Source organism: Syngnathus scovelli, chromosome 19 (assembly GCF_024217435.2).
Source record: "Syngnathus scovelli strain Florida chromosome 19, RoL_Ssco_1.2, whole genome shotgun sequence".
NCBI lineage: Eukaryota > Metazoa > Chordata > Actinopteri > Syngnathiformes > Syngnathidae > Syngnathus > Syngnathus scovelli.
In genome coordinates, this window is record NC_090865.1 from 1,166,743 (window position 1) to 1,193,918 (window position 27,176).

At 46.1% G+C, this 27,176-nt stretch overlaps 1 protein-coding gene across 11 annotated transcripts in view; it reads left to right on the forward strand.

Moving 5' to 3' along the window:
• csmd3b (CUB and Sushi multiple domains 3b) overlaps nucleotides 1-27,176 on the forward strand; it is a 140,729-nt gene that overhangs the window by 102,646 nt on the left and 10,907 nt on the right. For 5 of the 11 annotated variants that reach the window (XM_049750685.2, XM_049750686.2, XM_049750694.2 and 2 more), the window contains 38 exons: nucleotides 473-589; nucleotides 671-886; nucleotides 1,994-2,182; nucleotides 4,219-4,319; nucleotides 4,418-4,486; nucleotides 4,564-4,720; nucleotides 5,324-5,515; nucleotides 6,607-6,733; nucleotides 6,801-7,003; nucleotides 7,081-7,272; nucleotides 7,339-7,477; nucleotides 7,677-7,864; nucleotides 7,930-8,048; nucleotides 8,122-8,197; nucleotides 8,287-8,403; nucleotides 10,425-10,538; nucleotides 10,640-10,735; nucleotides 10,854-11,057; nucleotides 11,130-11,254; nucleotides 11,662-11,758; nucleotides 12,816-12,920; nucleotides 13,042-13,160; nucleotides 13,638-13,707; nucleotides 14,217-14,333; nucleotides 14,563-14,772; nucleotides 15,320-15,508; nucleotides 16,141-16,318; nucleotides 17,837-17,982; nucleotides 20,141-20,221; nucleotides 20,859-20,972; nucleotides 21,047-21,235; nucleotides 21,347-21,505; nucleotides 22,708-22,896; nucleotides 23,282-23,467; nucleotides 23,547-23,741; nucleotides 23,823-23,996; nucleotides 25,434-25,607; nucleotides 26,990-27,175. In XM_049750685.2, the coding sequence (XP_049606642.1) occupies nucleotides 473-589; nucleotides 671-886; nucleotides 1,994-2,182; nucleotides 4,219-4,319; nucleotides 4,418-4,486; nucleotides 4,564-4,720; nucleotides 5,324-5,515; nucleotides 6,607-6,733; nucleotides 6,801-7,003; nucleotides 7,081-7,272; nucleotides 7,339-7,477; nucleotides 7,677-7,864; nucleotides 7,930-8,048; nucleotides 8,122-8,197; nucleotides 8,287-8,403; nucleotides 10,425-10,538; nucleotides 10,640-10,735; nucleotides 10,854-11,057; nucleotides 11,130-11,254; nucleotides 11,662-11,758; nucleotides 12,816-12,920; nucleotides 13,042-13,160; nucleotides 13,638-13,707; nucleotides 14,217-14,333; nucleotides 14,563-14,772; nucleotides 15,320-15,508; nucleotides 16,141-16,318; nucleotides 17,837-17,982; nucleotides 20,141-20,221; nucleotides 20,859-20,972; nucleotides 21,047-21,235; nucleotides 21,347-21,505; nucleotides 22,708-22,896; nucleotides 23,282-23,467; nucleotides 23,547-23,741; nucleotides 23,823-23,996; nucleotides 25,434-25,607; nucleotides 26,990-27,175 (5,619 nt within the window). The remainder of the gene's footprint in view (nucleotides 1-472; nucleotides 590-670; nucleotides 887-1,993; nucleotides 2,183-4,218; nucleotides 4,320-4,417; nucleotides 4,487-4,563; nucleotides 4,721-5,323; nucleotides 5,516-6,606; nucleotides 6,734-6,800; nucleotides 7,004-7,080; nucleotides 7,273-7,338; nucleotides 7,478-7,676; nucleotides 7,865-7,929; nucleotides 8,049-8,121; nucleotides 8,198-8,286; nucleotides 8,404-10,424; nucleotides 10,539-10,639; nucleotides 10,736-10,853; nucleotides 11,058-11,129; nucleotides 11,255-11,661; nucleotides 11,759-12,815; nucleotides 12,921-13,041; nucleotides 13,161-13,637; nucleotides 13,708-14,216; nucleotides 14,334-14,562; nucleotides 14,773-15,319; nucleotides 15,509-16,140; nucleotides 16,319-17,836; nucleotides 17,983-20,140; nucleotides 20,222-20,858; nucleotides 20,973-21,046; nucleotides 21,236-21,346; nucleotides 21,506-22,707; nucleotides 22,897-23,281; nucleotides 23,468-23,546; nucleotides 23,742-23,822; nucleotides 23,997-25,433; nucleotides 25,608-26,989; nucleotide 27,176) is intronic. The other 6 variants (XM_049750690.2, XM_049750692.2, XM_049750696.2 and 3 more) reach the window with 3 other exon arrangements.

Genomic DNA, 27,176 nt, shown 5'->3' on the forward strand with positions numbered 1-27,176 from the left:
GCTACTTCCCGACCTTATGGCGTAGCGGTGATGACGGCCAAACATCTCTTGCCGGCATTGCAGTTTTTGAGGCTAATGGTATTTCCGCCGGGGCTTTATTGCCACGGCGATGATGAGGCGACTTGTCCGACTGTAAGGCGGAGCGAGCCGCGGCCCATATGCTCCATTAGTATGCATAAAGCCAGCAACCCATCTTTTTGGCCTCCGTTTCAACTCGGGAGCGCCGCTCGATGCATAACAATGTGCGCGGTTGAATGCCCGTGGGGTCATCTCGGGGTCAATCTGCCTCGTAAAACCATAAATAAAATCACTTTGCCGTGAAGTCAACATAAAATGGATTGTAACCACTAATGACAAGTAACAATTACATTGTTACCCGTCTGATTTTTCATGTACGATCTGCACTTGAGTATTTGTTTTTCTCTCAACTGGACATACATGAATACACCTCAACGATCATCCTTTCTACTAGCTCTGTGCGGCGGTGACGTCCGAGGCCCCTGGGGCACCATCCTGAGTCCCGGCTATCCGGACAGCTACCCGTCCTCCCTCAACTGCACCTGGACTGTGGAAGTCAGCCACGGCAAAGGCAAGAGTCACTCAAGTGTTTTGCGTTTGCCGCAAACGACAGAGCAAAAAAAAGAACTTTCTGTCTCTGTGCGTCCACCAGGCGTCCAGTTTCAGTTCAACTCCTTCCACCTGGAGGACCAGCACGACTACCTGCTGGTCACGGAGAACGGGAGTTTCCTCCAGCCCCTGGCCCGCCTGACCGGCAACGAGTTGCCTGGCAACATCAACGCCGGTCTCTATGGCAACTTTAAAGCCCAATTACGATTCGTCTCCGACTTTTCCATTTCCTACGAGGGCTTCAACATAACGTTTACGGGTAAAGTCTCTCAATAGATGCCGCTTCAGAACTTTAGTAATCTGTTGTTAAAGTTTGTCAAGTCATTTGTAGCGCAATTCTGAGTGCCTGCAAGCAAGCAAGCGATGTCTCCTAAGAGACTTGGATGCGATACGGCAACCCAAATGTGTTAAAAGTTTGGCTGGCGGTTGAGGGAAAATAAATGCGATGGGAGTCCGTAGACGAGATTAGAAACAAACAAGAAAACAAAAGGGACGACGGCTGAGTGGAGCGTCTGGCAATACGCATGGCCAGATGTCGTATTAGGAAGCGGTCCATTCAGATTTTGGAGTACTCCAAACTTCTAGGGAAAGGAAGATTTAGCTCAATGTGAAAATAGTTCTTGGCTCTCAAGCATATTTTGACCAATCGGCAGCCTGGAAAAGCTAAGACGAAAGGCCACTATGCGTATCGAAAACAGAAGCCAGATCCAGCCATCCATTTGTGCTCATGAGGCTTTGTGAGTAAATTGGAGCCTATCCCAGCTAACTTTGCGAGAGAGGCGGGCGGGCGGGCGGTATGGGTACACCTTTGACTGGTTGTCAGCCAACCGCAGAAACCTGATCCAAATGCAGTCTAATTAGGTCCAGAGCGACTTCTCACAGCATATTGAAGTGTATGAATTATGTGGCTTGATGTCATGTTGAAAACGTTTCAAAATCACTATATAGTTACAAAAGCGCAAAAACAAACAGCAGCAATGTTCTTGTGTTTGCTGGTAGGGGACTTTGATCATTTCTATGTCTGTCGGCACTTGAGGAGATTTCCCTGCTGTCCAGATGGCGTCAGCTGAATGTCCCTTCACTGCTGGTGGCGCAAGACATCTGACTTTTGCTAGCACGTTCTCATATGGCCACTTGCGGAAATGACAGACTAGCTATGTGAATTAGCAGTGATGTTACAGTAATTATGTTCATTCAGAGAACAGATACTGTCACCAAAGTCATTTTTAGCCATGAATTGGCCACTAAGGGGACAGTAAAATAAAAACAACAAGAGCTGCTGTCTGCCACAGCTCACACCCAGACACTCACACGCAGATTCTCAAGTACCAAAAATATACATAACGTATTGCGTCTTTTTCCACAGAGTACACGCTGGAGCCATGCGAGGATCCTGGGACGCCGCGCTTCGGTCGGAGAAACGGTTACAGCTTCGGCATCGGAGACACGCTGTCGTTCTCCTGCAATATGGGCTACCGCTTGGAGGGGGCGCCGGAGCTGATCTGCCTGGGCGGCGGCCGAAGAATGTGGAGCGGCCCGCTACCGAGATGCGTCGGTATGTGCACAGCATTCAATTTCATTACATTTTGTTTTTCAATCGTGGAAAATCAAAAACATAACCATGCAAGTTACAGCTTGGTGAGGTTTTTGTGAGGCGGCCGACCGATCGTTTGCAGGCGTATGGCTTGGCCTTGGGCAGCTCGTGGAGCCAACCGAAACATCCAGCTTTAATGGCCTCCAACAAAAACGAAAAGGCTGTTCATAGCGCGTCAGGGTTAGGACTTTTGACTTTGTGAGCGCAGCAGACGTCTTTACATCACTCAACATCTATTTTAATGAAGTAATAGAGTCTGTTCTCAGCCGTTCTCCTGGACAGAATCCAATTTTCGCACACCTCCGCAGCGGCCGCCGAGCCCGTTTGCTTTTTTTGGCCGGTTTCCGCGATTGCGTTCAACCTCGGGACCCAATCAGCGAGATGTCTGCTGGTAGGGATTACAGAGCATGTTCTCGGAGCAAAGACTGTGGATGTTGGCCGTAGATCAGTGAAGATATGCTGGCAACGCGCACACACTGCCAAAGCCGTCTTGGAGATGAAGGGAAAAAAAACCAAATAAAAGTAACAAAAAATCACAGTCTTGCCTCGGCAAGGGATCAGCATAATGGAAGTGTGTGTTTACATAGAGCAAGCACCTGTAACTAAAAAGTGTGAAAGAAATATCCAATTATTGCATACGTAATACTCAATTGGCTCATTTATGCTTATTTATGTTTTTCTCTTGGAAGCTTACAGATCAGGATAAAACATTGCAGTAGCACTACAATCTGCAGCCAAGAAGGTTGAAAATGAAATTGGATAATGTCCCCAGATAATAGCAACCAATGAAGAGGAAATAAAGAAACACAGATCGCAAAAAGTCAGACAAGTGTTTACAAATAGCGTGGAGCAATGGAAAAAAAATATGAAAAAATCGAAAGATAGTATCTTAGCGGCGGGCAAAGCTAGGTGTCAAGTCATTTTTGATTTTTTTATTATTGTTGAGGAAGTCTTAGTCTGGAAAGTTTCACGCAGTTGAAAGAAAACAGCCTCATTCCGGAACGGTTCGTGCTTTGCCGCGCCCGTTTGTCGCCGCTCATAATCCAAAGTGACGGCATTGCGTGCCTCTTGTCGTCCGCTATATTTAGTCCCTGTTGCACGGCTGTGTGGTGGCGCGGTCAAATAATTGCGCCTCCAATGTAGCGTTGCTAATTTTCAGCTCTTTTTGTTGCTGTTTTTCCTCGAGTGCTTTGTAAAGTAAAATCGAAACAAATGGATCCATCTATTTATTTATTTCTTTTTAGGAGTGCTGCAGATTTGTCTTGACATGTTTATTCCCAAGTAGGTCAAGCGCAGGGAAGTAGTGTTTTTGTAGACAGCATTAAAAGTTCCATTGGCTCTTTCTTTGCCCTCCTATTGTTCCCTGCAATTTCCCACACATTATTTTCCATTTAGCAAGGAAGAGGGGGAACGAAAAGGGGAAAACATTGAGAGTGATTGAAGTTGGTGAGGGTGAAATAGCATTATGCATAAAGAGGCCGAGCAGAAGGGATGGAGCGTGAGAGGCGGGGCAGAGAGGTAATTTTCTAAATGGAACGCTGCCGCAATGTGATTTATTGACGATATGACAGCTGTAATACGACTATTACACCGGTAGCGACATAGAGGCGGGCTTTGGAGAAGGTGTATTGACATGAGACATGCTGATAGATGGGGTGGGGGGGTGCATCTTTTCCCAGTCGAGCTGGAATTACCCATCGGGATTGCATCGGTGTCTCATTTTCTCCGAATGGAGGTGGTAGATTGCTGACGACACAGCACTATGCCCGGTTATTGAATTAGGTGTGCACTAATTCACATCAGGAACGTTCAATTTTTTATGGGGGTGGTAGGTGATGGAGATCTTCTTGGAAAAGGAAAATGGATTGGGAAATGATATCATTCTTTGCAGCCAGCGCCATTTGGCGGTTCAGCATTGGCACATATGAACATTATTTAATACTATTTATTTGACTTGATTATTGTCAAACATTTAAAAACGTTTTTTTTTCGTTTAGCCGAGTGTGGCTCCTCCGTCATGAACAACGAAGGAATCCTGCTCTCGCCCAACTACCCGATGAACTACGACAACAACCACGAGTGCATCTACAGCATCCAGGTGACTAGCAGCTGATAAATAATAAATAGCACCGATTTCAGCACACAATGATTTAAAAATGCTAACCTCTGCCATTTAATTCTGTGTCACTAAATCAGGTTCAGGCTGGGAAAGGCATCAACATTTCTGCCCGGACGTTTCACCTGGCCCAGGGGGACATACTCAAAGTATGGAGACGCGTATAATACTGACAAAAATAATAATCTGCTTTCACCTTGTCGTCTACGTTTTTGTCAAAAATCAGATTCACGACGGCAAGGACAACACAGCCCACGTCCTGGGGGCCTTCACCGGCACGTCCATGCTGGGCCTGACGCTCATCTCCACCTCCAACCACCTGTGGCTGGAGTTTTACAGTGACCCCGAAGCCACCGGGGAGGGCTTCAAACTGGTCTACTCCAGTGAGTTGACGCCACTTTCTTTTCATATCCGTTGCTAGCCGGCGCATGTCTCCGGGGAATCACGTACAACGCTTTAGCCGCGTTGTGCTGCCTCATAAATTGCCGGACGGGCATGGAACATGTAGGTAAGATGGATGGTGGCAGGGGGTGAAGAATAACAAAACGTGGTCAAAGGACGTTTAAGGACGTTTATTCTGCAGTGTGAAACAACTTCGAGGAAACGACTTCTTCCAGGAGTTACTCTCTTTTCGTTGACTCATATGGCTTACAGAAATCTTTTGCTCAGCTAAACATTTCAAATCATACTCTTCTCCGTATAAATGATCTTCATAGATATTGGCTTGGGTCTCGCCAGGATAAACACTATTTTTCTACGGCTTCATATCCTGCTCTGGAAATGGTTGAGCGCAAACAAACAACAATCTTCTTAATATTACCATGGAAACAGCTCAGACTGTTTAACATCAAATGAGAAATGATTTATACGTGCTTGAGTGTGTATCAACACCATGTTTACTAAATCCGGATGAGATCTCCGAAATACGATCCCTCAGAACGTCCGCCTCGCTGATGCTGTTTGTATCTGTCCGCTTTCCGTTGCAGGTTTTGAGTTGTCTCACTGCGAGGACCCCGGCGTGCCGCAGTTTGGCTTCAAGGTCAACGACCAAGGGCATTTCTCCGGCAGCAGCATCACGTACCGCTGTGAACCCGGTTACACCCTGCACGGGGCCACCATGCTCAAGTGCATGACGGGCGAGAGGAGAGCCTGGGATAACCCCCTTCCTTCCTGTATCGGTACGTCACCACGGCGACCCACCGATGCAACTGATTGATTTTGTGCTTTGCGGTACTTTTTGTTTTTTTACTTTCGGCTAGTGTGTCATTTATTCATGCCGAATAGCAGCAGAGCCAACAGGACCCGACGCGTGGAATTGCTACTAATGAGAGTTTTATTTACAGATGGCTTTGTGGATTTCCCGGGATATTATCATCCGCTCTAAAAAAGCAGATTCATTCCAAAGATCTTATCAAGCTTTTTCCCCCAAACGGATCTATTTGTTTCTTTGCAGTTTTTCCCCTCCGATTATGCGAATACAGTTCGATAAAATCATACTTTTATTTATCTGTCTTGAAGCAGAATTGTTTCTTCAGTTACTCCGACTCGGGTTGCCAGTTCATCTCGACCGCGGCAACAAAAGTTGGGGCGACAGCTTTAGCTCGCAGCAAATTCTTGGAAAACAGATGGGCGCAATAAGCACAACATGAAACGTAAAAGTTTAAAGAACCTTTTCTCTTCCTTCATCCGCCTGCCCTCAACGCTCTTGATTTGAAATTCAGCTTAATAAGCCTCCGTCCCTCCTCACTATCAATAATGGAACGCTCATAAAACCGAGGGCCGATATTCTGCGACTTTATTTTTCAGCAGTCGCATACTATGACTACAGCGAACCCCCCCTCCCATCTTAATGTTATATTGCTTTTTTTTATTACCCCTTTCTGTCTTTAACACCCCCCAAACCTTTGAATTTCTACTTTCTATCACTTTTTTTTAACGTAAGGAGTGGACTCTTAAAATTGCTCCTCATATTCAAGCTAATATATTACACTGAGGGAGGGAGGGACGCCGCCGGGAAATGGGAACAGAGGTGCAGAGGGAAAGTGAAGATGGGATAGGAATTGTGGAAATATAGAACGGCCAGATTGGGAGGTGCAATTTATATTTTGTCATATGTGTGTTGCTTTGCTCCTGGAGAAACGTGAACCGATTCGTGGTTTCTTTATGCTAAATTGTTAGCACCCCGCTTGTTTGTTTCATATATTTGGTCCTGTTTTTGTACTAAAATAGTAAGAATCTGACTTTGAATTCTGAATTGTGTTTACGTTAGCCGAGTGCGGCGGACGTTTCAAAGGCGAGTCGACGGGAAGGATCCTTTCTCCCGGTTATCCGTTTCCTTATGACAACAACCTGCGCTGCACCTGGACCATTGAGGTGGACTCTGGAAACATTGTCAGGTAAGAAAAAGACCACGGCCAACCAAATACTCTTTTGAATATCTTCACCTTATTTTCTTTTCCGTAGCCTTCAGTTCCTGGCGTTTGACACTGAGGCCAGCCACGACATGTTACGGGTTTGGGACGGACCTCCCACCAATGAAATGTCTCTGGCGGAACTTAGCGGGTCACTGTTGCCCGAGGGCATCCACTCCACGCTCAACATCGTCACTGTTCAGTTCGAGACGGACTTTTACATCAGCAAGTCGGGATTTGCCATTCAGTTTTCCAGTGAGTAACGTTGAGTTCCCCAAATAGGGAGGATGTTGTTTGCGTTTTAACCCATGCGCCCGCCCGCCCCCGCGTAGGCTCGGTGGCAACCGCCTGCAGGGACCCGGGCGTGCCGATGAATGGCACCCGCAGCGGCGACGGCCGGGAGCCGGGGGATTCGGTGTCCTTTCAGTGCGATCCGGGATACGAACTCCAAGGGGATGACAAAATCACCTGCATACAAGTCGACAACAGATACTACTGGCAGCCCAGTCCACCTGTCTGCATCGGTGAGAAGCGCTAGCTTCAAACCAGAGACGTCGAGGAGAGTGATTGAGTATCTATCGGTGTTTCAGCTCCCTGCGGAGGCAACCTGACCGGCTCCAGCGGTTTTATCCTGTCCCCAAACTTTCCACATCCTTACCCGCACTCCAAGGACTGCGACTGGCTCATCGCCGTCAATCCTGATTACGTCCTGTCGCTGGCTTTCATCAGGTACCGATTTCGCTTGAAAAGTTCACCCATCTTTTGTTTTATTGTCGTACTTTACGGGTATCCTCTGCAGAGTGCAAATACAGCAATTGTGCAAGTTTTTCCCCAGAGTTTAAAGAGCATCAAAGTCGGTGAGATTTATACCCGAGAAATAATAATAGTCTAACCTTAGCTCGCCTCTCCTAAATCTCCACCTGGCCAGTTTCAACATTGAGCCAAACTACGACTTCCTGTACATCTACGACGGGCCGGACAGCAACAGCCCATTGATCGGCAGCTTCCAAGACAGCAAACTGCCCGAGAGAATCGAGAGCAGCTCCAATACCATGCACTTGGCCTTCCGAAGCGACGGCTCCGTGTCCTATGCCGGCTTTCACCTGGAGTACAAAGGTAAAAGCGTCTACACGTCGTATTGAGCAAATGGTAAGGAATCCATTTGTCATCTCGCCATCCAGCCAAGTTGAGAGAGTCCTGCTTTGACCCGGGAGTGGTGCTGAACGGGACCAGACTGGGATCTGACTATAAACTGGGTTCGACCGTAACCTTCTACTGTGAAGCTGGATATGTTCTGCAGGTACGTGATTGGTTGAGCGGAATTGAGAATTTGATGAATGGGCTAAATTGGATCGCTTGGTTTGTGTGCTCAGGGTTACTCAACTCTAACCTGCAGCATGGGAGACGACGGCAGGCCCGGATGGAACAGAGCCTTACCGAGTTGTCAGGGTACAGATGGCCGTTCTGTTGAAGACACATCAAAAGGAAAATTCAAGGATTCAAGTTGAATTCTTCCTCCGTAACCTTCTTTTATCCAGCTCCCTGCGGAAGTCGCTCCACGGGATCAGAGGGAACCGTTTTGTCTCCAAACTTCCCTCGCAACTACACCACCGGCCAAACCTGCGTCTACTCCATCGCTGTGCCACGTGAATTCGGTGCGTAGCCCAGAAGATTTCGTGGAATTCGAATCCTTATTTGACGGGCTTAAAATCCAAATATGATTCAGGTCTTCAAACAAACAAAAACATAAACCCAAAATGATAATTGCGCATCAGTTGTTGGCGAGCACTGATTCATCGTGTGATCCCAATTTTTGCCCTTCCTTATAATCTCATTTTAACAAGCATTTTCGACTCCCCAGATGAAACCTTTGAATGTTTTACCCTTGACTGGGGAAAAAAAGCCGCGGGACTATAATAGCGGATCAAAAGATGCTGGCTGTCCAGTCATTTCCTTCCAGGTCGGGGTTAATCAGTGAAGCGGCGCCGAAAGATGAATCAGCTTTCTCTCTGATCTGCTCGGCTTTTGTGTTACAACACGCCTGTTAATAGTGGCGGCGCTCTTCCATTCTGGCACCTTTAGTAGAGCCACATCGAAACCATTAAGTCATTGAGCCAACACGCATCCTTGTTTTACGCTCGAGACCAAACCCTGTCGTCAATATGCAGGAAATGAATGTGCGACTTTGAGCGTGTACCAATCTCAAGGCTGATGTATATATCAGCATCGCCGGCAATATGTTGTCTGACAGCATATTAGCTAAGCTGCTCTGACGTGCAGCCGGTAATTATTTGAGACGGGGTTCAATTGTGCCCAGCGGCGCTGTGTTTAAATAGCAGCTCTCCCAGAGACCATCAACGGTTGCCCGTCTCATTCCATTTAGCGAGCGGCGTACGTCACGTCGCCTCGGTGACGACACTTGCGTTTTCTCGGCCGCCGTACTCAAGGCCTGATCCGCCCTCGCAGCTGTCAGCGGCTTATTTTTCATGTTGCTGTCGTCGCTCGTGAACAAGAAAGACATTTAGAAAAAGCGTGCAATTTGTGCTCGAGAAGGTTCCGCCTTGAAATGATGACACTGAAAATGAATGGGAACGCTCACTGACCTCTCATCTCCTGCCTTGGTCAGTCGGCCTTCAGTTGTATTTTTTATTTTTTTTTAAGATGCTGCAACCAGTTCAGCTAATTTTGCATCTTGTGCATTTCAAATAAGCAGTAGGTTGTTAACAATCCATCCAAAGTAAAAAACTAGTCTCCTCAGGTATCTTTAAGGATGTCGCTGTCTGGCTCGCTGGCTGCAGGCCTTAGAGTCTAAGACATCCAGCGGTAGATTTTGCAGGTATTATATGCGAGTCCTGGGTGTAATTCCCATTCCACTGCGGCACCTTTCATCATACACCAAGGCGGAGAAGAAGCGCTGTCCTTTTAGACGTTAGCTGGTAATTAACGACCAAGTGCCAGCGGCTCCTGCAGCCCAGATTGATTTTAAAACCGACGCTAAGCCTCCTGATGGCTCTATTGGGCCAAGGCGGCTCGCCATGCATCATTCACGGGGTACCGCGGGTCTTCTGTGGTCTTTGCTTGTAAGATTTCAACTTTTCATCAAATTATGGATGGATACATAGCAGGAATAATTAGCTTTTTCACGAGTCGGGCGTTATATTTCAATTTTATTCTTGTAAAATGAAGGTTTTCTTCTTTTGAAATGTTAACTTTCTTAGTTCAGAGCTCAGTTCTGAGCGTAAAGTACAGCTAACTGCAGCAGTGTCAACATTTTGTACTTGCAAATTCACGTTTTTGTACTTTATGGGAATCTGTCCTCCGTTATTTGCTAATAACTTATTTATGTTTGTGATCGGGTCAAAGTCGTGTCTAATATAAAAATATTTACTTGGCATCTTGGTGCTGGGGTAATATGTCAAAGTGAGGTTGAGCGGGTCGTTGAGTCAGGCCATAGCCCTGTCTTGTAAATTGTTGCTGCGTTGGCATCTTTTGGCAATTTAAGCTTTTTTTGTGTGTTGTGTTTGCAAGCGCAAGGTGATGTGTATTTGCTGGCGTTCAAGGTTGCCACCAATGGGATTTTACCTTGCAGGTTTATTGTATCCTTGTTGATCTGAACACGCAATAATGTGATTCCCTTCTGTTTTTTTCTCCCCCTTTCCCGTCATCCCTCTTTCAGTCCTCTTTGGTCAGTTTGTGCTTTTCCAAACATCTCTAAACGATGTGGTGGAGATCTATGACGGGCCTACTCAGCAGAGCACGCTGCTGTCATCTCTCTCCGGGTCCCACTCCGGTAAGGACTGATGGATGAGTATGCTGATGGATGAAAATGTTGCTGCGGCGAGGGCAAGGGGCGTCGGCGTTGGAAACGAATGAAATGTTATCTCGTTCCAGGAGAGTCGCTGCCGCTGAGTTCGGGCAATCAGATCACCGTTAAGTTTACGACCGTGGGGCCGGAAACGGCGAAAGGCTTCCACTTTGTCTACCAAGGTCGGCCTATCAAACCAAGCACTCTGTCATTGATGTGATTTTATGTTTCCTGTAGATTATCGAATCAATCAAAAGTAACGTATCGTCTCCTTGTTTTTTGTTTTTTTTTTCCCACCAGCCGTGCCCCGGACCAGCTCCACGCAGTGCAGCTCGGTCCCGGAGCCACGGTTTGGACACCGTTTGGGCAACGACTTTGCGGTGGGCTCCCTGGTCCAGTTTGAGTGCAACCCCGGCTACGTGCTGCACGGCTCCACCGGCATCCGCTGTGAGAGCGTGCCCGATAACCTGGCACAGTGGAACGACAGTCTGCCCACTTGTATCGGTAACTAAGCAGCCCCTCAAAAAATTCTCTCGAAAATGAAATGAATAAAGACACATTTTTTCTCCTCGTCAGTTCCCTGCGGGGGTGTGTTGAGTTCCCGTCACGGCACCATCCTTTCGCCCGGCTACCCGGAACCGTACGACAACAACCAGAACTGCGTGTGGAAGGTGTCGGTCCCCGAAGGCGCCGGAATCCAAGTAATTCACCTTGCGTATCATTGACTTAAAAGATGAGCGATCGGGCACGCCGAGGGGAAGATAAGAGATTAATAGGCGGGATGACGGACAGATAGATGGACGGATGGATGGACGGACAGACGGTAAGCAAGCAAAGGAGCATCCCGGCATGAGCTGATAGCATCTCACGCAAAACAGATAACGGCTGATTGCGTGGGAAGCCGAGGCACTCTCGAGACAATGCGGAGATAACGATGCCTTTCACGCGTGACAAATTACACTGTGTCGAGCAGACATGAATTGCATCGCGTTATTCCACTGGTTTTTAATGTTATTTAGTAATTGTGTCTTTTTTTTTAGTTAAGTGTAAATTGTCAACCTAAAAAGAAAATGTCCACTTTTGAACCAGACTTGAAATTTGTGTTCAGGTTCAGGTCGTGAGTTTCGCAACGGAGCACAACTGGGACTCGTTGGATTTCTACGACGGCGCCGACATCCATGCGCCGAGGCTGGGAAGTTACTCTGGTAAAAGGCTTCATCCGTCTTGCTAATGCTAACCATCATTTGGATTGTTTACAAACCATTGCCTTTGATCTTACCTTGTAACAGAATCAGTGGTTATTTTTAATGATGCTGTCCAATGCCTCCGAAATACGGAGAGGCAGGAAAGACTTAATTAACGAGCTAGATATTTCAGATATTTTCAGTCGGTGGTTAACATCAAGGGTGTTCGATTCGTTTTCATCACGTGCCATTTCGATGAAATCATATGAATGTACACATGCGACCGTATTGTATTTGCATAAAATTGCCCTATTTCTGCCAAATGGACTTTTCTATTAACTTTAGATTATTTCCCTTCGTAGATTTACTTGATCCTTTTGATATCTTCTTGTTTTCATCTTGCCTTTAATATACACCTTTGCAGCCTGTGCCAAAAATCTGCCATGGATTTTTTTTATTTGGCCAATTAAATGTACTGTAATTGTACATCTCTTAATGAAATCCTTCCAAAATAGTCATTATTTATCGAAAAACTCACACCGTTAATTATGCTGCGTCATCCATTATTCATTGAAGTAGGAAAAAATATCTTTATATATTTATAATGTTCTGTCATGGTAATAAATGAGCTTTCCTGTGGAAAGGGAAAAGGAACAGCAGGGAAGCTAATTAATTTCCCTCAATCGCACCAGCCAATCACATCCATCAGCCCACGAGAAGAATAGCAGCAGCAACAACCACTAACATTACCCGTCAAACCGCTTGGAAAATATCACAGAGCAATATTAACACGGATACGCGGCGGTGACATTTTAGCATTGAGTAGCTTAGTGGAGGTTAGCGTTCCGTAACATGAAAGGACGTCACCAGGCAGGAACACGGTGAACTGTGACAGCTCGGCTTCAGACGTTTTCTTATTTTGCAACTAGGTCAGGCCAACATTTCTGCTTTCAAATAAAACATTGGCATCAGGGAAAAAGGGATCCCCTTGCATCTTTCTCAAAGATGCCTTTGCTGTCAGATGGTCATCAGTGTGACCAGGTGTCTCTTTCTTTCTCTCTTTCCTTTTTTGTTCCAGGCACCACCATCCCGCCACTGCTTAACAGCACATCCAACAACCTCTACCTCAGCTTCAGCTCCGACATCAGCGTCTCCGCCGCCGGCTTTCACCTGGAATATACAGGTAACAGCCCATCATGACATAAAGGGGCACAGGCAGAACTACCCCACCAGATATTTGGAGTTAGATGTTCCTCATCGCTCGTGAAAAAAATGACCTAAAATGCACCAAATGTCTTTCCCAGCTATCGGTCTGGAATCGTGTCCCGAGCCCCAGACTCCAAACTACGGAATAAGACAAGGGGATCGTTTTATGGTGGGCGACGTGGTGCAGTTCGCCTGTGAACAAGGATATTCTCTTCAGGTAAGCCAGCACTGACTTTCTTTCATTTGTCTCACTTTCTCTCCCCCAATAGTTCAAATTCATTCTTGTAAAAGAACAGCTTTATTCCCGTAAAACAAAGACATCATCCTCATAACTTTACAAGACAAGGGGATTTATTGTAAGTGATGCATTTGTGCACTTCTCCAAGGCTATTCTCTCCAGGTGAGACTCGGCGCTTATTACTGAAGAAAAAGGGAGCACATTAAAGCTCTGTATTAAAAAAAAAAAAAAATGTTTTAAAGTGTCTCAGCTCATTCTCTCTTTTATTAATCCCCTCGGCTGCACAAAGCAAAAGTACTTAAAACAGTGAATCAGAGGGAGACGTCACTACGCACACGCCGCAGTGAATAATAAATGTCTCTACCTCATCTCTGTGTGAGGGGGAAATGTTCACATGACATTAATAAGCTTGGCTATGCTTTCAAACTTCATTTCTTTTTGGTTTCATCATTGCAGGGAAACGCTCACATCACCTGCATGCCGGGCCCCGTTCGCCGATGGAACTACCCCGTGCCTCTTTGTCTCGGTAGGTGTCAACACGTGGCGGCCGTAATTGGCGCCTCTGATATCATATAAATTCCGTACCTCAAATACACGGCTAGTTTGTTAGTACAGAGACAAAACACGATGTCGCCCAATTAACATTGCAGCGCTGAGACGATTGTTAGCATGCTCGCTGTTAGCGTAGTCCGTTTTTTAGCTTTTGAATAATGCAAGCAGGCAGTAGCGGAGCGATGCCCGATGTGATTAGCTCTCAGTGTGAGTGAATTTTAAAGGCTGCGGGGGGAAATAAGTGCTCTTGGTCAGCGTGATTGCCCATGAGCTGCCACTGATGCATCTAAATTGGATGTTTATCTTTGACCTTGCGCTGCAAATTAATTGGATATCGTGGCGCGGCGCTTTTTTAGCCAGTGTGACGAGGAATCTATTAAACTATGCATTTGCAATGGAAAAAAAAGATGCAAAAAAAAACAACAACTGAAAAGGTCCTTTGTGGTATTATTCTCATTTTGTGTTTTGTTTGTGTATCTGCAGCTCAATGCGGAGGGGCGCTGACGGACGTGAGCGGCGTGATCCTCAGCCCCGGTTACCCTGGCAACTACCCCAGTGGATTAGACTGCACTTGGACCGTCAATTTACCTGTTGGATTTGGTAAGAAACTCCGTGAAGCTACTAGTGTGTGACACATGTAGACAAATGGTTGCGTTGTAGTGGGAAAAACAAGTTTACTAATTAGTAGTTCACAGTCTTATTCCAAGTGCATTGACTCGTGGACCTGAAACTCAATCTCAAGGATTTCAAATAAAAGCTTCCTACAATTGTTTCCCCCCCAATTTATGCCTGGGTCCCTATAACGAATCTTTGTCTTGTTTTTCTATAGGCATCCATCTGCAGTTTGTTAACTTCTCCACTGAAGCCATCCATGACTACCTGGAGATCCGCAGCGGGAGTCTGGATACGGGCTCGGTCATCGACCGCTTCAGCGGTCCGCTGGTTCCCAAAGCTCTGTTCAGCACCACGCACCAGACCAGCTTCTTTTTCCACAGTGACTACTCTCAGAACAAGCCGGGCTTCCACATTACGTTTCAGGGTAAAATGTAACGCCGTCTTATTCACGTCACGGATCACAAAAAAATCTTTCACTTGAATAAAATCGCAGTTTTACACAAATAATACATTTGTGTAAATTTTAATTTTTATAAAGACAATAGAGATGCTCAAAAGCACCAACTCGGAAGCACTGTTATTGAAACCAAGCAATTCATTGAACTAACTTCATTCTGGGGAGCTGACGACAAAATAATCATTTTCATCCCGGGGGATTGAAAATAAAACAGGTCGTGACTTTTCAAGAGCCTGCCCGGAAATTACGCCCATAACGATCTACGTCGGGGGGCATTCAATGATGACTTTTGTTTATTCTCTCTGGCACTGAAGCCAGTTGTTGGGTGCTTTTTCAACCAGCTTTAAAATGTGCATACGCCGATTAAATTTGTTCATCTTCTCTTCATTAATGTGCAAATTATTATTTGGTACCAAAAAAAAAAATAGATGATGATGAGGTACAAACAAAGTGAGGCTACACTCATTTGTGCTCAATGCTAACTAACTTTGTGCTATATGTATTTCTTTGACAGCTTACCAGCTCCAGAGTTGCCCGGACCCCCGGCCATTCCGTAACGGCATTGTGATCGGCACCGACTTCAGCGTCGGTATGACGGTGTCCTTCGAGTGTCTTCCCGGCTACTCCCTCATCGGGGACGCTTCCCTGACATGTTTGCATGGAATCAGCCGGAACTGGAACCACCCGCTACCTCGCTGTGAAGGTAAAAAAGAAAAAAAGAGCCACTGAATGGATGATAAGTACATAAAACGCAGTGACAATAATAGCGTAATTAATATCCATTCAATTTGCTTTATCTCACTTTGCAGTGCTACCTGTTTGATATGCACAGCGGTTCCCATTCAAAACCTGACAAATGCAATTTTTATTAGGACTGCTTAATATGGAGAAGCGCTGCAATAAAAGAGGAAAGAACGACAAATGCAATTAGGGGGGAAGCGCGTGTGACCTGTAGCTTTGTTAAGAAAAAAAAAGATTTATTCGGAAGGTACTAAAAGGAGTGTTGTGATAAAAGTGCAGTTAATTGTGGAGGAGGAATCATATCACTGAGCTATAATAGTCCTGTTTTATTAGGACTTTTATCCAAGTAGCGTTGGAGTGGCAATTTTGAGGACTTCTACTTTTACTGTATGTCCCTTAATGTGGATTATTCCCTGTTGTGGTGGTAAAACAACACCAGTAATACAGCTCAAAACCAATGGGGAGCTGCAAAAGATGAAATAAATATACACGTTGATGAGGTTGAAGGCGGCGCCGCGTGCCTTCAAAACTTTACGAAAGCCGATTACCCAGTGGTCATAACACTAAAATGTTTGCTATTATCGCCCCTAACAGCTCTTTGTGGTGGAAACATCACCTCGCTAAATGGAACTATTTACTCTCCCGGTCACCCCGAGGAATACCCCAACTTCCAGGACTGCGTGTGGAGCGTCAGGGTCCCGCCCGGACACGGGATCTACATCAACTTTACAGTCCTGAGCACGGAGCCCGTATATGATTACATCACCGTGTGGTAGGTGGCCGTTTATCTCTTTTCAGCGGGGTCACTTCAATTCAACTTTAGTTACGAAACATTTTGTTCTCGTACTTTATTAGAAAGTGGTGAAGAATCGTGGAATCTAAAATGTCAAGTGCAAGATGAAATTCGAAAATCCCTGAGAATGATTGACTGCCGTCCCGTCGTGCCCTGTCATTAGCCAGCCCGGGTTTCCGTGAGCGTTCGATTTAGCCAAATTCCATTTGCTGAAATCCCACATGACACTCGCATCATCACGCCTGCCGCCGCAAAACTGTCTCTCGGCGGGGAGCGCCGTTTGCGTGGCGGGAGTGCCATTTTCCTAGCGGCCCTCGCCGGGTTCTGGGCCAGATGCCGCTCGTCGACTTTGACTGCTAATTGGTCTCATACAGGGAGCCATCATATACGTACGTAGAGTCCTCGCTTCGCAGTATGCATCCGCACTTTAAAGTCGACTCCTAATGCGGATGGTGCGGAAAGGCTTGCCCCCCGAACCTCGTCACTTGTAATTAGCCTAATCCAGAATCACTCAAACAGCAGGGGAAGTGGGGATGTCACGATGATTCTTTTTAATCACGGACAGTGAGCGCCGTTTGGGTAAATTTCATCCGTGCGGCTTGACGGGAGGTGCTCGCGGTGTTGCGCGGTCCGCCTGGCGCTTGACGGATGACTTCCTGTCTGCTCGCTGTGCAAACTGAGGCTACGCTGAAGAATAATGACCCAACACATGGATGGAGTTTACCCAAAATGGTGCTTGAAACCAAAATGGACAATTCATTCAGTTTTCGGGGTGGGTCCCTGAGATGGTATACCAGCAAAACATATTCACTAGTATTTGCCAAAGCCTGAAATAGAACCATCCCAAAAAAAAAGCACATTTCCTTTCAATTTTGCAATAGTGGGAAAGTCATTTTCCAGCACGCCAAAAATGTATTTCTACATCATAAGCGTTGAAAAATGTTCTGTTTTGAAACCATTTTTTTTAGGACATAAAGGCCCCGAGCCAAAAATGGGCAGCAGTCTTTGGCATGTGGCATTCTTTTAAACTAACGATGCATTAATGAGCACCAAATGTTCCTGGGACGGGAGCGAAGAAGCCAATTTGGTTTGAACCGCCGACTCATAGCGAGACACAAAAACCACTCGCTTCCAAGCGAGTTTGTATTTGTAGTTTAGCCTTCAGCCACTGCCAACGTTACTTTGTGATTTTGATGAAACAAACCTTTTTAACGCGGAAGGGAAATAACTATATAATGTCCATGGACCTTGTCTTTGCGTATGTTCTTTGGCGCTGTCCTCACAAGGGCACTTTGTCTTTATCTTTAGAGACGGTGGAGCACTTCCAGCATTTGTCTCGTAAATATCATCAAAGCTCTTCTACTCTTGCGTCTTGCCCATTTCCTCACAACAAATGACCACTTAATGAGCGTAATAACTTATGGCGGGTGTCCTCTCCTCCTACGTTCCATAAAGTAGAACAAGTTGTAGCTGAGTTTTCTGTATGGTTCACTGCAGGGATGGTCCGGACCAATCATCTCCTCACATTGGCCATTTTAGCGGCAACACGGCTCTGGAGTCGGTCTACTCCACCTCCAACATCATCCTCATCAAATTCCACTCGGACTTCTCCGGAGCCGGGTTCTTTGTTTTGAGCTACCACGGTAAGCGATGACTTTGATCTGTTTTGGTGTTGCTTGATGTTGTGGATTATTTAGCTTCGTTCTTTAGGTCACTCGCAGCTGTAGGATGAAAAGCTTGAAGCGTAGCTCGACATTGGGTAGATGGAAACCTAGTAGGTTCTCAAACTTGTGAAATAAAACCTTCTGAAAGTTCTATATATATATATCCGTCCACAATAACTGTGTCTTCCGGTTTCAGTGGAAAATTAGTTGGGCTCCAATTATAGTTGATTACAGGAAACATAATTATACTTCATCAACCCCCCTGTATTCAAAATGCCCCTCAATCATCTGAGATGCGTCTTATTTAAGCATACAAAAAAAAAGCAAATAATGGAGGTCATGAAATAAACATAGCTGGTTGTGAAATAATAAAAGTATTCTTCTTAACTATGCTCAAGTGAAGTTCAAACTACTCTGCCCCTTTTCCAAAGAGTAACCTGACCAGATTTAAACTTCCCCAAGGTTGTCAAGCTCATGAACGGGATTGACGACTGGTTTTTCAGTCTGAGTAGATTCCGAATAAAAAGCAAGGAGCTCACATCTTCCGTCATTATGAGTTGCTCCCTTTGAAGTAAACCTTCAAAACGTCATGAATGTTTTTGTCAGCGCCTACCGACTCCTGGAGCTTAACATCAACATCATGAAAAGTCAAGATTCTCGAGCAACCCCCTCCAGGTCCTACTTGGACACGATCCCACCCTAAAAATGTGCATGAGTCCATCTACTTTGGCAGTTTGGCAGTCATTGATACACAACTTTTGCCAGTTTTTCAGAACCGTTGCAACCAAGCCAAGACCAAAAAGACCATCCATGTCTCAGAAGCTCCCCCAAACATTGCACCTCTCTTCATATATATTGTAATTTCTTTATGGGCAAAAAAAATACTGGGCCACGAGAGTGAACAATTAATATTACGAGATACGGTTCTGGAGTGGTGCTTTTGTAGCTGGAGGAACACATTCAACGTCATTTTCAAACTCTCTTGAATTCCATTACATTTATCTCTCAGATAAATATGATCCCGTTATTTTCCTTCCTCCTCAGAAGTTGCCTTCCGGGGTGGAATTTTTAATTAGACGCAATCATTTCTCGTGACTTTCCTGACTCTGTTTACCCTTCACAGCAGTTTTTCACACTGGCACACATTCTCAGAAATATACATGCCGATCTCGTGACCTCTCCTCGCAGCATATTTGTACAATCTCAGGGGGTTGTTATCGTTGTTCTTCTCTGCCAGTGTTGTTTTCTTTTCCTTTTTCATGCAGATGTCATGCCCTTAATGAATCGTGCTCGTAGGTTGCGGCTGTCGAGAAAAAGAACAGTCCCATCTGTCGGAGGGTGATTGTCTTGTGTATTTGAAAGAAAAGTAGGACACTGCTTGTTAGCATCAAGTAGTGAAGGTCCACGCCATTTGGAGGTGCAAGAGCCAGAAAGTCTGCCATTTTGATTTGAAGCAGCCATTTCAGAGCCAAGTTGGCTGTTTTCTGAAAAACTCAGTTGACCAAGATTGTCGACTGCTGCGAAATTCAAACCACATATACAAGACGGATGGGTGATGCTAAATTGCTAATCGCCATTGGGTGTGGGCGGAGCAGGGCCGCCGAGTTTGATGACTCGCCATAAAACGTGAAAACTCTTAACAAGGTCAGCTCAAGACAAGAAGGAAAATGCTTTTGAGATTAGTGCGATCAATGGCCGCTCTTGGGGAGTGCATGTCTTAATCTCCATGCTCGGGGTATGCACGAGGCCAGCGCGTACTTATCGGCAGGTCTGCTTTCCGTCGTCACTTTCATCCTGACTTACAGCCCAGGGCTCGCTCGGTCCCTGCATTTTCTCGCCGTCCCGCTCGCTCGCCGGGTTACAAAGTGATCTATGGTCATGCGGTCTTATCGATTAGAGCCTCTCAGCCCGGTAGCTGTTGCCTTTTATGATTCAAGACAAGCAGTGTATTTGTGTGGCCACTCGGGCTTCTTTGCCGACCTAACCACGCGCACATAAAGAGTTCAATCGGAAGGTTAAGTAAAGCATAAAGCAAAATAAATGGTGCGTTTTAACCTGTACAGTGCCTTGGCCATTCATACACGTACGTTTCCCTCTCTGCTCCCTTTTCCACTACTGTGTGTCATCCATCTTCCAGCCTACCAATTAAGGGTCTGCCAGCCCCCTCCGGAGGTGCCCAATGCTGACATGCTGATGGAGGATGGCGAGTTGGAGATAGGTGAGCCGTCCGTCTATCCGTCTGCCCGTCTGTCCATTTTCAACGCCTCCAGACATGTCACTTTGAAGGCGGGCTGCAAACGATACACTCTGAACTCCACGGAAGACAATTTATTTTCAAAAGACACAAATAACTCGCCGGGCCACTGCAGCACGCAAAACAAAGAGAACAATGCGAGGTTTTCATCCGAGGAATCTTACTACTATTTGAATAGAAGTGAACTATTGAAAAGATGCTAATCGCATATCTTTTATTGTTCTTGATGTGCGACAAAAATTCAATAACTGTGAGAAATTTAAAGCTAATTACACTTTTGTTTGGAAGGAATAGCTTTGGCTTCAGCGTCAGTTCATCAGAACATATTTGCTGATGAAATAATTCCAGTAAAACAGTCATTCTGTGGCTAGCAAGTTATCAGTTAAAGTTGGTGATAAGCAATAGCTGATGAGAACTATTTTAATTTACTCTTGCCAAAATCCAAACTAGTCAGCAGTTGGCGGGAGGGATCGTCATCATTGATAGTGGCAAGAAGCGAACAATAAAAATCGACAAGGGCTTCTTAAAGCGTGTTTGTGGTGTCATATTATTACAATATTTGCCTCCTTCACACTTTATAAAACCTTGTAATGCCTTTTAGGTGACATCATTAGGTACAGGTGCCATCCTGGATTCTCATTGGTCGGCAGCGATATTCTCACCTGCCGCTTGGGAGAGCGGCTACAGATGGATGCGCCCCCGCCGACATGCCAAGGTCTCCGCTTGGACTTTTTTTTTACCGTACCGCACCTATGAGAACATTTCAAATCATTTTTCTTTGGTCTACAGTTCAATGCCCCGCCCACGATGTGCGATACGACTCGACGGGTGTGATCCTGAGTCCCGGTTGGCCCGAGAGCTATCCCAATCTGCAGATGTGCTCGTGGAGCGTCAGCGTGGAGAAGGGCTACAACGTCACCATCACGTTTGAAAGCTTTCATACGGAGAGAGAGTTTGACGTGCTGGAAATTTTTGATGGTAAAAACGGAATACACTGCAGTTATGGCCTAAAGTCTACACAGAAATTCTTTCCAGTTTTATCCCACATCTGAGAGTTTCTTAAGCCCCTCCCCCTCTTCCACACTTTAGGTCCGTCCGCCAATGACCCAACGTTAGCCACGCTGAGTGGCGACCTGCCAACGCCCTTCAACATCACCACCTCCGGGCACCAGTTCTTGGTGCGCTGGTCGTCGGACCACGGCACCAACAAGAGGGGCTTCAGAATCCGCTATGTTGGTGAGTACCAAAGTATGTATCCCAACTTTATTTTACTACTAATTAGCATTATCATATTGCATGGAAAAAAATCATCAAAGAGGCAGACAGAAGGGTTTCCGAAGCGAGGTCAAACAGACAGTTCCCAAGAGCAATTTTAATGTCAAATTTGTGAGAGAATTCAGCACAAGTCCTGAAAATATGACAATTAAAAATAACTTGAGCACATAAGCCTCACTTCTGACTGCCTCTCAAGCAGTTGAATACATTGTGTAATGGTCACTCTCTGTCCAAATGGAGCCTGCTGAGCACAGATGGTGCTGCTTTTTGGACAGTTGGACGAGAACTTTTTGTCCGCCGAGGACCCTTTCCCATGTAATGGGATTTTATTCAAGGAGTTTTTTTGACAGTGAAGGGCAAAATGATAATAGTAAGACCCGCTTCGTTCGTCCGCCCGCCCGCCCGCCCTTTAAGTTTAAACTCTTGTTCGTGATGAATGACCGAGTCAGAGTCCGAGCAGATGTCCGTAACGTTCCCACTCGGCATCAGAGTATCATTTCTTGGAACCGAAGTCTTTGAAACGTCAGATTTTTCAGGTCTTGCGGTTATTTGTTAGGTAAGCAGTGGTTAGGGTTCACGCTTGGGTGTCGTGTTGTGTTTCTATTTCGGGCTGGGGTGGTTGGTAAGGGTTTGTGTTCGTGAGTGAACCTCCCTGTAAATACAAGCAAGCTTCCCTCCAGCAGGCTTCGGGCTATGCATCCTGCAGAGAGACTTGAACTCCAGTGCTTCAATTATTTTATCTGGATCTGCTTATGAAGTTAGCTTCCCTTTAGCAAGCTCCAGTGCCCATATAATCCAAATATCTTGTTTACTAGGTTAAAAATCACTGAGGTGAAGTTGTAATTGCTAACAACTGGCATGTGACAAAAACATGCTGATTAACAACTAATTGTTAAGCTCCATTACTCCTGATAAAGTACATGAAAATAAAACCCACGTTAAACAAGCCCCAAAGGGACTTATTTAAAGTGCAACAAGAAACGAGCTGATGGTCCAAGTGGAAGACTTTGACACAATTTAGCAGTTAGCCTATTAGCGTTGTTGCAGAGTGTCATGGTGTTAATGATAATAATAAGCTTCTAGGGTGTTAGAAGCTGCTTGCAATGTTTTAATTAACTGCCTTCGTCCTTACCGCGTGACGTCAACTCGTGGCTTTTTGGAATTGTTCCGTGCAGCTCTGTACTGCTCCACGCCGGACTCGCCGCTGCACGGCTCCATCTCGTCTCAGACCGGCGGCCACGTCAACAGCGTGGTACGCTGGGCGTGCGACCGCGGCTACCGGCTAGTCGGCAACGCCACGGCCACCTGCCGCCGCACGCCGCTCGGCTACCATACCTGGGACTCACCGGTGCCGGCTTGCCAAGGTGTGTATGTGTCCGTCTGCTTGATGAATTAAAATCCATTGCAGATTGCGGTTAAAACATGTACCTAAAATATATGAACTCGTTCCCTGCCATTGACGGCTCTAGACCTCAAAGATCCATTTTAACTGGCAGTGAACGAGTTAAAAAACAATTTTAAAAAATCAAATCCCCCCTCCCCCCGAACCTTTTCAGACAACTAAGAAAGTAACTTCCATTCTGGATCGAGTAAAATATACATGACTAACGTCGCTCCTCTGTGATCACTTGATCTCGTCGTCCTGTACCATCTGTTTGTATCCCAAGCAAAGAACCCATCAAAGCAGCATGCTTGAAAGACACAAGCGGTGCATTAAGTCCACATGCGCATCTTTCTGTCCTCCTCAAGCTGTCTCGTGCGGAGCCCCCAAGGCGCCGACAAACGGCGGCGTTTTAACAGCCGACTACTCGGTGGGAACGCGAGTCTCCTACTTCTGCAACGACGGCTACAGGCTCTCCAGCAAAGAGCTGACGTCGGCCATCTGCCAGCCCGACGGGACGTGGAGCAACCACAACAAGATCCCGCGGTGCTCAGGTTGGCGCGACGGAAACCCCCTCGATGGCGTCACCGCCGCGCGGCTCCATCCTTCAATCCGCGGGTCTCTCCGTTGCAGTGGTGGTGTGCCCTAGCATCGGCTCTTTCTCCCTGGAGCACGGCCGCTGGAGGATCGTGAACGGCTCGCACTACGAGTACAGGACCCGCATCGTGTTCACCTGCGACCCAGGCTACTACCGCTTAGGACCCGCTCACATCCAGTGCCTCCCCAATGGCGTGTGGAGCTGGAAGAACGAGAGGCCCCATTGTCAGAGTGAGCGCCACCATTCCGTGTCGTTAAGTTTTCGGTTCCGGCGGCGATGGCTTATATCTGCCCTTTGTCGCCTTTCGTCAGTCATCTCCTGCGGGGAGCTGCCGTCCCCGCCCAGCGGCAAGAAAATCGGCACGCAGACGACCTTCGGGGCGACGGCCATCTTCGCCTGCGACGCCGGCTTCATGTTGGTGGGCTCGGCCGTCAGGGAGTGCCTGTCATCCGGTCTTTGGAGCGGAACCGAGTCGCGCTGTTTAGGTACGTGGATGTAAACGCTAATTAGCGCTTCGCGAGAACAGAAAGTTGTTCCTTTCGAGGGCAAGTTGTATGTTTCTCGGCTGTCTAATGAGGACGGGTGTTAAAGGTAGTCGAGGTGACCCCCGCTCCACCTTCATCTGCTCCTACAGCTGCTTCCTTCTGGCCTTGACCTCGCAAGTAAACCTTTTTTTTCTCTAGTAAGGAAAAACAGTGCCAGGCACTGACAGATGTTATGGCTGTTAGGTGGCTCATGAACAACATTTACATTCAATTCCAGTTTGCTTTTTTCCCCCCACTCCGAAAAAGCCTTAGATAAAGATAAATAGAAAGAAAAAAAGGAATTGAATTTACCTCGAAGGAAAGCGCTCCCTTGTCCTTGGTGGTTTACGCTCATATGCCTGCTCTGAGAAACGAAGGGAGGGAAAAAAAACACTTGAAAGTGTTTTACGTGATTTGACTCTGGATGTAATGTTTATTTGCGGATTAGAGACCGTGTTCAAGCCAAGTTGACATTTGCTTGACTTCTAATGACTTTCCAAGATTATTTCACAAACTTTGTGGCACACCAGTGTTGCAATTTGCAATTTTTCCAATTCTTTTTCTTTCTTGCTGCCTTCCTAGCCCTCTGGTTTTTAGTCCTGATCAAAACACATTACAACTGATTTCTTGCTATATCAAACTGGTATTACATTTTTAATTTCACACAACCCCGAGACGTGCATGAATCACAGTTTGGCAATGCAAATGAGTCATAACTGAGTAAATAAACTAGGGCTTTAATACTCAACGCAGTACAATATTGCGCAGCCCCTCCCATGCCCCCCTGACAGAAGTGGTGCTAATAAACAAAATGCTAATTGCTAATTACATGAATATACTGTAGCGGTACACTTCTTATACATAAAACGTTTGGGGAAAACAAGGCAATGCGATTGTTTGATAGCATGCTTCATATTTAGCACTGCAGGTGGCAAACACAGAATTGATTATCATAGCGAACAAGTGTCAAATCAAACCGATGCCGTTCGTGTCGCAATCATCAAATGCGACCGTGAGGAAATTCTTTGTAAACAATGCATTTCATCATCTCTCATTAGCTGCCCTGATGGAATCCAATGTGATCGCTGCAGTTGAAAAGGGCGAGAAGCCCAAACCCAATTAGGCAAGCCATCTTCAAAAGAACATGCGCGCCTCCCTTTTTTCCCCCTCCTTGATCTGGAATCAACATTAAAAAAAAACAACACTACTTTTGGGCCAATTGACCGTCTGAGCCTTTTTAAACCGATAAATATTTGAAGTTTTCGATAAGGGCGAATAAATGATGTTAAGCCTCAGTATGAGAAGTGATTGTTGGTTCCATAATCTCGGTTCCCTACCGTCCTGGCAAATGGGCCTTGAATTCCGCTGAGTTTTGTCTATTCTGTTTTTATGTTGCAGCCGGGCACTGCGGCATCCCCGAGGGTATCGTCAACGGTCAAGTGATCGGGGAGAACTTTGGTTACCGCGACACGGTGGTCTACCAGTGTCTCCCCGGCTTCCGGCTGATCGGCTCATCGGTTCGGATCTGTCTCCAGGACAACCAGTGGTCTGGCCAGCTTCCCATCTGCATACGTAAGCGGAAAAGAAACAAATGATAAAGCTCATCAAGAGCCTCGGAGGCTGTGTCTCCATGACAACCTTCTGAGCCAAATGGCCGCCAAGCTCTTGACAGCACATACAGCTATGTATACATGGCGCTCTATGCACCACGACGTCAAGTATGTTGTCATAGGAATTATTTCAATTCAGCAAGCAACTTCCTGTTAGTTTCTCCAATTGCAAATAGACTCCAGTTAAGCAGTTCTGTTTTGTTCACATGTGGTGTGGAAGCGATCCTATGTCGCCTTGTATGGCTTCTCAAATTGAGGTCAGCAGGCCACAACTTCAGGCTCCTCAAAGTAGTCTGGAATCAATTATGTTTATTGTATTAATTATCCTAAAACATTCCCCAAAAGATGTTATTTAGGGTCGCACGGGGCTTCCACATTTTTGGGAGACCTGCTGCAACTATAAAAAAAATAATGATAACCCAAAAGCAATCTTTTTTTTTTTGGAATGTGAATTTGTTCTTAGTGGAACATTTTATTGTGCTTGTTAATGCAAGAATTCTCAAGGCCCAAAAATCGGTTTGCAGGCAAATGATCTTTTAATTATGGAGATCAGTGGCGCGCACACACACACACGCACACACACACACACACACACACAGACTAGTGCTTGTGTGTCTGATGGAGTTAGATTAAATTTGTATGCACAAACTTTTGATTCTCTCCGATGAATTAAAAACACACACACACACATCGCATTCTCTCCCGTCCTCTCTCGTCAGCATTCCATGCTCGTTTCCTTCCCCGTGCCATCATCCCCCTCCGCTTCCTCTCTCCTCCGACTGTCTCCTCATGCGAACGTCAAAAATAGCCTCGTCAGCGCCGAAACTTTTTAAGCAGCCCTATTGAATCAAGCTAAGGGATGAATAATTACCACGCCAAACAACACGACACTCAAAACCAACACCTGGGGGGTTGTCGAGGGACGATATTTCCTAAAATGACACCCTTAAATTGCCCGTGAGACCCTTTGCCACCGTGTACTGATGAAGGAGATGAATGTCTATGAATCACCGCCATGTGAGCCTTTTTTTTTCTTTTTTTTCTGCTCTTCCAGACATCAGTACCTCAAGCCGCCCAATTTGTTTTTCTCGCCAAGGAATCAATCACATAATCGAAGGAGAAAATGCTTAATGAAAAGCTCCAACATTTATAGCATGCTTTTGAATCACCACCATGTCTCCATAACAACTAAACTTGCTGCTTAGTCGTTTGCTTTATTTGGACATCCTGAAGTAGGATATATTGAATCTATTCTGCTCTCGCACATGTCTCTACTTTTGTAGGGATTCTTTATTTTGGTGTAAGTTTTCCTCATGCGTTTGTTTCATGGTCCTTCCCTTTCAGCCATCAGCTGCGGCCACCCGGGCAGCCCTATCTACGGCCGCACGGTGGGGAACGGCTTCAACCTCAACGACGTGGTCAGCTTCGTGTGCAACCGGGGCTACGAGATGGAGGGGCCGGCCCGCGCCCACTGCCAAGCCAACCGTCAGTGGAGCCACCCGCCCCCAACGTGTAAAGGTGGGGAGAAAAG